Genomic DNA, 8,437 nt, shown 5'->3' with positions numbered 1-8,437 from the left:
TTGCACCACATTAGCTCTCTGAAAGGAGGTTTCTAGACTCAGAGCTCAACTGAAGCACCATGTAAAAGTCCATGGTAACCCTGTCACCAGATCCGGCGACCACCTCCCAAAGGTCCTCTTTCTCAACCCTTCCGTCCTGCTGTCACATTCGCACCGAAACACTCAACTCTGTGGTTTCCTGGACACGCGCCTGGCTGGTGTTCCGCCCTGTTGAGTTTGTTCTGAGTGGTGGATGTCGTTACTGACACAGAGCAGGACTTCTCCTTGCTGGTCGCCTCCCCTTGTGTCAGAATGAGGTGTGTGAGGTAAGTGTTTATTCAGAAGTCTTTTCCATGCGCAGGAGACGGTTTGCTCCGCGGCGATGACCGACATGTGGGTGAGACCCAAGGTGGCTCTGGTAGTCTTTCCTCTTCATGTTCAAGGGCCCTGAGCCTGAGCTTGCTGGTCATAAAGGAAGGAATTGGGCTCACTCCCTCAGGGCAGCTATCACTACCCCTTCTTGTGAAGTCCAGTCGCCAAGGGGAATTTTCTCCTTGATGACTTCCTTTATTGCTTTCAGACACTGGTCTGGCAGATGCAGAGAAAGAATGTCACAGAAGTGACAGAATTCATCTTCCTGGGATTCTCTGTCTTTGGAAAGCACCAGATAACCCTCTTTGTGGTTTTCCTAACCATCTACATTTTTTTTTTCAACGTTTATTTATTTTTGGGACAGAGAGAGACAGAGCATGAACGGGCGAGGGGCAGAGAGAGAGGGAGACACAGAATCGGAAACAGGCTCCAGGCTCCGAGCCATCAGCCCAGAGCCCGACGCGGGGCTCGAACTCCCGGACCGCGAGATCGTGACTTGGCTGAAGTCGGACGCTTAACCGACTGCGCCACCCAGGCGCCCCCTAACCATCTACATTTTAACTCTAGCTGGTGACATCGTCATTGTGACCATCATCCGTGTTGACCATCATCTCCGCACTCCCATGTACTTCTTCTTGAGCATGCTGGCGAGTTCTGAGGCTGTGTACACACTGGTCATTGTCCCACGAATGCTTTTCAGTCTCATTCTTCATAACCAGCCTATCTCCTTGGAAGGCTGTGCAACTCCGATGTTCTTTTTTGTCACCTTGGCCGTAAATAGTTGCTTCTTGCTCAGGGCAATGGGCTATGACCGCTCTGTGGCTATCTGCAACCCTCTGAGGTACACTGTCGTCATGAGTAAAGGAACGTGTGCCGGGTTGGCATGTGGGTCCTTTGGCACTGGTCTGGTAATGGCAGTTCTCCACGTAGCAGCCATGTTCCACTTGTCCTTCTGTGGCACAGTGGTGGACCATTTCTTCTGTGACATTTACCCTGTCATGAAGCTTTCTTGCACTGATTCCACTATCAATGAGATGATCAATTATGGTGTCCGTTCCTTTGTGATCCTGGTCCCCGTGGGCTTGAACTTCATCACCTACATCCTCCTCGTCTCCACCAGCCTCAAGATCCCCTCTGCCCGGGGCCAGAAGAAGGCCTTTGCCACCTGCACCTCCCACCTCACGGTGGTCATCGTCCACTACGGCTGTGCCTCCTTCATCTACCTCAAGGCTCAGAGAACTCAATAGAAAAAGACCTCTCAGTGACTTATACCATCATCACTCCTTTGTTGAACCCTGTTGTTTACAGTCTGAGGAACAGGGAGGTCAGGGATGCTCTACGCAGAGCCGTGGGCAAAAACACTTCTTAACAGATCGAATCATTTTGTCAGGAGACCTTTAGCCCAGTGTAATGTGTGTCTGCTCACAAACACGCCACAATACACAAGTTCATCAAGTACAGTGCTTCCCGAGAAGAACGCCAAAGAGTAGAAATGCTTTTCTTTTTCATGCTCTAGGGACAAGGCAGAAAGCAGGGTTATGCTCTAGTGAATTTGGTTCCTTCGACACAGGAATCCTGGCAAGCCGGATGAGAACTACTTGGTTTCTGTGACTCAGGATTTGGGTTTTCAAACCTCTTCTGGCCCCCACTTTGCCCGGCTCCTCTTAGACCGTCAAATCCTTGGCCTCGTCTGCAGATGTGGAGAGGAGGCGGTTGGAACAGATGTGGGCAGGGTCTTAGGAAAACGAGCAGCAGACACAGCCCGGCGATGGCTTTTATCCTCAGGAGTTAAATCACTTGCCCTGTGACAGTCATTTCAGAAAGGGTTTCCTAATTCTTGCTGATTGAAAAATGAACAGCTTGGGGCGCCCGGGTGGCTCAGTCGGTTGAGCGTCTGACTTTGGCTCAGGTCACGATCTCACAGTTCGTGGGTTCGAGCCCTGCATCGGGTGGAGCCCGGAGCCTGCTTCAGGTTCTGTGTCTCCCTCTCTCTCTCTGCCCCTCCCCAGCTTGCACCCTGTCTCTCCCTCTCAAAAATAAATAAACATTAAAAAAATTAAAAAAAAAAAAAGAAAAATGAACGGCTTTTGCAAAATCCCTTCTTTCGTTATCCAGCCATGTGAGCTCCTGCGAAAGTATTCATTCGTTTCTATGTGTGTTATTCCTCCTGTGCAATCAAGGCAAAAACTCTTGTCCCCTAGAGGCTAAGCAGGGAGAGAAGGCATTGGTGGCTTTTCTCTGTAATTGCACTTTGATCCAGGTGCATTTTTTTTTTCATAGAGACTGTTTTCAACCAGTAGAGGCTTTTGGGATTTTTTATTTCTATGTAGCAGCTACGGTGGATGGATAGTTGTCAGGTATTGGCTGTGCTGATTCTAGAGCCTGAAGCAGATGCCATTAAATCCCCTTCTGTCAGTAAACAGTAAAAACTTCCTGCTTGTCCTGTGTTTTTATCAGAAGAGGCATAGCCATGCTACATGATGTTATACCCTCAACGAGGAAGGTTGTTGGAATATTTTTATAGACCTTCCTTCCCATCAGTTTATCTCCACCCCAAGACGGAGCTGGAAGGCACTAAGAGACACAGATCCGGAAGCATTTGTTCCCATACAGTCCTGGTCCTTCCTCAGTGTTACTCTGTCCCTAAGTCGGCTCCTGTCCCTTACTTTCTTTCCACTTGTATTTTTTGGTTCTGCACCGTCCAAGTAGCACTGAGGTCTCTTGTAGGTGACCTGTCGTTTTCTCCTGCTCTGTAGATCCTTCTGTGAGGAGATCAATAGCTGGAGGCTGAGAGGTCTCTGTCCAGCATCCCCTGCGACAGGTTGTCACAGTCGGCCGCTCTTAAGAGCGGTCGTTGGCTAATTACGAGCACCTGCTGTCCTTCTAGAAGAGGTATCCCAGTCATGTAAGGAGTGCTTGGAGGGGCCTCACAGGGCTTTGTAACTTTCTGAAATCACCCAATTGTGAGTACGAAGGTGAACGTGCCTCTCCCTTCACCTTCTTCAAGAATTTTCCCTGGTGTAACTGTTTCTTCCCTGACGTCCTAGCAGAGATGTGACAACATCCAGCTTCCCTCTTCTACAGATCCGTTGCTTCCACAGTTGCCCTAAACTCTCCCAAAGAAGCACTCTTTGATCCCGTCCACGTTTGCTGCTGTGGGTCCTGCTGCCTGGTCATTGAGTTGGGGGAAAAGGAGGGGGGGTGGGTGCTGCTTAGCTGGGAGGCTGAGGGAAGGGGGTAGGGGTGGGTCTCCCAGGGCACATGTGGTCGTCTATACTGGGTTTTCTTGCCTTCTCCCATCCCTTCCCCCCACCCGGTCCCTAAGTATTTGAGCATCAGTCCTGCCACTTCTGTCTTGCCTCGAGGACAGGTGAGCACTTGCCTGGCCTCACCTGCACCGCATACTCAGCATGACTTCAGGTTCACAGGAGGAAGCCGCCTCTACCAGGGCTCGGCAGCAAACGGTTCGAGTGCGGGCAGGGCTGTGCGGCCACGGGGCCTCCCCGTGGGATGAATCGAGAACAGGGATCCATTTTACTGCAGTCTGCTGTAATTGTAATCCTTGGGCGCCGTGTGAGCCCATCACCTTCTTCACTGTCTTTATCATCATCATCCTGCAAAATCTCTCCACTCCCGCTCCTTCGTCTTCTCTTCCATGCTGCAAATACCTCTCTTCTCTTAGCACTTCTTTTGTTCAGCTCTTTTGTGCATCAGACAAATAACTCACGACCGTTTAGTCAATCTCTGTACATTTTCCAAACACTGTCAAGCAGTTAACCAGTTCTGGGTTCAGGATAGTGAGTACTGATGCAGGGACTCTGTTTCCTGTTATTCACAGTTCAGTGAAGACAAGATAGCACCAGGGCACCTGGGTGGCTCCGTCGGTTAATCTGACTTCGGCTCAGGTCATGATCTCGCAGTCCGTGAGTTAGAGCCCCGCATCAGGCTCTGTGCTGACAGGTCACAGCCTGGAGCCTGCTTCGGATTTGGTGTTTCCCTCTCTCTCTGCTCCTCCCCTGCTCATGCTCTGTCTCTCTCTGTCTCAAAAATAAATAAAAACGTTAAATAAAGTTAAAAAAAAGACAAGATAGCACCAAGGTCAAAAACTTGCGATGGGCAGGTGCATGGGATTCTTGTCTGGGGTCAGGGGTGTGGAACAAAAAAGAACTGATCCAATCTGTTTAGCAGGTCAGGAGAGAATTCATAGAGAGATGCTTCATTAACATTGCGGCATTGGGTCCGGTGAAGTCCGGCATTGCGGTGAAGTCCGGAGGCAGTCGAGGCAAAGAGAGGAACCTAAGCAGAGAGGTGCAGCCTGTAGAAGCTGGAAGCGTCTGGAAGGTAGATGTCTTACTCATCTCTGTGGGCCTCCCTCCATGACACATGCTAGCCAGGCAAATAGTAGATGCTTAATGTATCTTCGGATATATGAATGTGGACGCCTATTAAGTGTAACGTCTTGTGCTGGGATTTGCAGGTTTTTTGGGTAGATCTGGCATAATGCCTCTGTCTGCCTGACGGACTTTCCTCGCCTAAAGTAAACCAACAGAAAATAACAGTAAAGCATACCTGAAATTATTTTTCCCTGTTGCAGGATTGCCTACCAGCAGTTTGTACTTGCTCTGTAAACCATTGACATTCATATGTTTGGCCAGTCGCTTAAAATTGGACTAGAGGAAAATCCTCCTTTTGAAGGAAACTGGATTAACACCGAATTAGTGTGTTTTAGCCATCACGAAGTCAAGGACAAACCTAAAAATGATCGTTTGATAGCTTGACCTATAAAACCAAGAGTTAAAGTGCTTTGAAACTGACCTTTTAGAAAAAATTACGAAACCCAACTATTATGGATGTTAAGGCTTCTGAAATACAGCGTTTACAGCGTTGAGTTTGTAGCTTCTCTAGAGAAATACTAGTTTCACCTGGTCTCCTTCCACATTCCCCACTTACAATGCATGATGGAGTAGAGGCGAAAATGGTTGGAACTCTCCCAACAGTAAATAGAACATTCTTTTAATGAGTACAAATGTTTCAGGAAGAAGAGAGAGGCGGGAGGTGAGCAAGAGAGACCAGCCAAAAGGCAGACCCAGACTGTGTGGTGCCAGAGCTTAACTTTTACACAGGCATGTTTATTTTATCTTATCTTATTTTATTTTATTTATTTATTTATTTATTTATTTATTTATTTATTTATTTTTTAACGTTTATTTATTTTTGAGACGGAGAGAGACAGAGCATGAACAGGGGAGGGGCAGAGAGAGAGGGAGACACAGAATCTGAAACAGGCTCCAGGCTCTGAGCGGTCAGCACAGAGCCCGACGCGGGGCTCGAACTCACGGACCGTGAGATCATGACCTGAGCTGACTGAGCCACCCACGCGCCCCTACACAGGCATGTTTAAAAAGTGTAAGGCTCCAAGTCGGTTTTGTTACTCTGGAAGTGTGTACACGTGTGAGTGCATGTGTGCGATCGTGTGTGTGCATGCACATGTGTGTGTGTTGTGGGAAGAGATCACAGTTGGGAGCTGTAGATGCGATGAGTGCCATGGGTAAGCAGTGATGTCTTATTTATATTATTTCACTGAATGACGATCCCTAACATTTATGGAGCTCTTTACGGTTCACAAAGGTCTATCACATTCATGACCTCATTTGATCATCCCAGCGCTCCTGTTAGGTATATAGTACTGTACCATTTCTCAGATACATACAATGAGGGTAGATAAAGTGCCTCTCCCGAGGTTGCATACACCATTAGAGATCGGACTAACCCAGAAGTCAGCCTCACAGAGCTGTTATTTCTGAATGCCATGCTCTATTATGCTGTGTCTACATACACACTTCATTCTTACCAGGGGATAAGGTATGAGGAGTAAATTTTGTTTAAATGCTAAAGCTTCATTTCAATCAGTAGCGATAGGATCTTTCTGAAATGTCCCATTTCCTTCTCTGCCTTTGTAAACAAAACCTATTGAACATCGGGAATATATTTCCTGAAACGTTGACTAGGAGGCACTTAAATTTATCTTGTGGCCCATTGATGTCTTCACTTGGAGCAGAGCTTATAACAGAGTGTTGGCTTCTGAATCAAATGATCCACATAGTCCAGTATTTCGAGTTTTGTATTAGCATTGCATGTTTTCCAAATTTTAAATGATTCGGTTTGTCACATCGACAGATACGCATGTCTACTCTGAGTATCAGGCACTGGGTTAGGCACGAGGGATGCAGATATAAGACCTGAACCTTGCTCTTGAGTAGCTAATAATTCACTTGCAAGCCATTTCAATAAAGAGTGATTAGTGCTATACACAGAGTACCCATGGAGCCACAGAGAAGACCCAGGTGATGACATTCATCTTTGCAGGTACTGGTAGGAACAGGTCACAGCGAATGAGTTCGCTAAGTCCACACACTGTGCTCCAGGGAAGCTTCCCGACGTTGTTTCTACTCAGAGATAGCAAGTGCATCAGGATTAACGAATCCAGAATTTCTGTAATGTGTCATCCACCATATCTAGTATACAATTACAAGATGCTCAACATGGGAACAAAAAGAAACATATGGCCCCTAGTCAAGAGAAAAGCATTCTCTACAAATTTATATGAAGATGGCCCAAATTAGTGGTCAGGGACCTAAAAACAGCTAGTGTATATAGGCTCAAAGACTTGCAGGAAAATATGTTTGTAATGAACAAACCTATGTGGAATGTTAGTCAAGAAGTTGTAATAAGGGAGAGATTGAATTTATAGCTGTGAAAAGTATTTGAAGTGAACTATTTACTAATCTGTACAACAGATTGGAGTTGGTAGAAGGGCCAATGAACTCGAAGACGTGTCGATAGGAATTATTCAATATGAAGAAGACAATGAAAAAAAAATGAAGTCTCAGCGATTCATGCAACAATATCCGTAGTCTAATTTCCATGTAATTTGGAGCCTCAAAAAGACAACCGGATATGTTAAACATTTGAAGACCTGTTGGTCAGAGATTTCCCAAATTAGGAATATAAACTTTTGTGGATCCAAGGATCTCCGTGAATCCGAAGCAGCGCAAATGAAAAGAATATCAAATCTATGTGTTTCAGAGCCAAATCTTTAAAGCCAAAGAGAAAGGAAAAAGTTTGAAAGTTACCAATTAACAGGTTACATTTCAGGGAAGAGCGATAACTTGACTTCTGATCGGAAACAATGGAGACCAGTAAACAATTAGATGACATTTTTAGCGTTTAGCCAGAGTTCTGTAACCAGTAAAAATATCATTCAAAGACAAAGGTCAAGTGGATATTTTCAGATAAGGGAACTTCGAGATGATTTATTTGCTACTAGGATGCTGAAAGGAGTTCTTCAGGTTGAAGGGATAGGACACCAGATGCAAGGTATAGATTTCCAAAGAGGAATGAAGATAACAAGGGAAATGGTCAATAGTGAGTAAACATAAAATGATACCTTGTTCTTCTGTATATGTAGATTTTAAGGAATATATTTAAAGAAAACTATCATGAGGCTTATAACGTCTGTATATGTCATACAGAGGACAACTGTAGCTCAAGGGCAAGTAAATGTGACTATACTCTTGAGATGCTTTTAACAAGAATTGGTACAATTTTGACTCTAAGAAAGACTGTGCAAAATTAAGAATGTATGGGTTAAGGGGCGCCTGGGTGGCTCAGTCGGTTGGGCGTTCGACTTCAGCTCAGGTCATGATCTCCCGGTTCATGGGTTCAGGCTCCACTTCGGGCTCTGTGCTGACAGTTCGGAGTCTGGAGCCTGCTTCCGATTCTGTGTCTCCCTCTCTCTCTGCCCCTCCCCCGTTCATGCTCTGTCTCTTTCTCTCACTCTCAAAAATAAAATGAACATTAAAAAATTTAAAAAGAATGCATGGGTTAAAAGAGCAATGAGGTATAGCTGGGAAGGTGATAGAGAAAACAGAACACAACATAGTTAATACAGAAGAAGGAATAAAGGGAGGGACAGAGGAATAGACAACAAATGGGCCAAATAAAAAGATAGCAAAAAAATAAAAAATAAAAAAATAACACAGCCAAAGAGTAAATTTAAACACAGCAGTATTAATAATTATGTTCA

At 45.6% G+C, this 8,437-nt stretch overlaps 1 protein-coding gene across 1 annotated transcript; it reads left to right on the top strand.

Moving 5' to 3' along the window:
• The first annotated feature begins 574 nt into the window (after positions 1-574).
• Positions 575-1,720, top strand: LOC112851763 (olfactory receptor 10J5-like). Its single transcript, XM_025915239.1, is given in 3 exon segments — positions 575-679; positions 906-1,578; positions 1,581-1,720. Coding segments are annotated over 3 exon segments (918 nt in total).
• The last annotated feature ends 6,717 nt before the right edge of the window (positions 1,721-8,437 follow it).

Source organism: Puma concolor, chromosome E4 (assembly GCF_028749965.1).
Source record: "Puma concolor isolate L17-30 chromosome E4, mPumCon1.1.hap2, whole genome shotgun sequence".
In the NCBI taxonomy this organism is placed as follows: Eukaryota; Metazoa; Chordata; class Mammalia; order Carnivora; family Felidae; genus Puma; species Puma concolor.
This window is presented reverse-complemented; position numbering and strand designations above follow the sequence as displayed.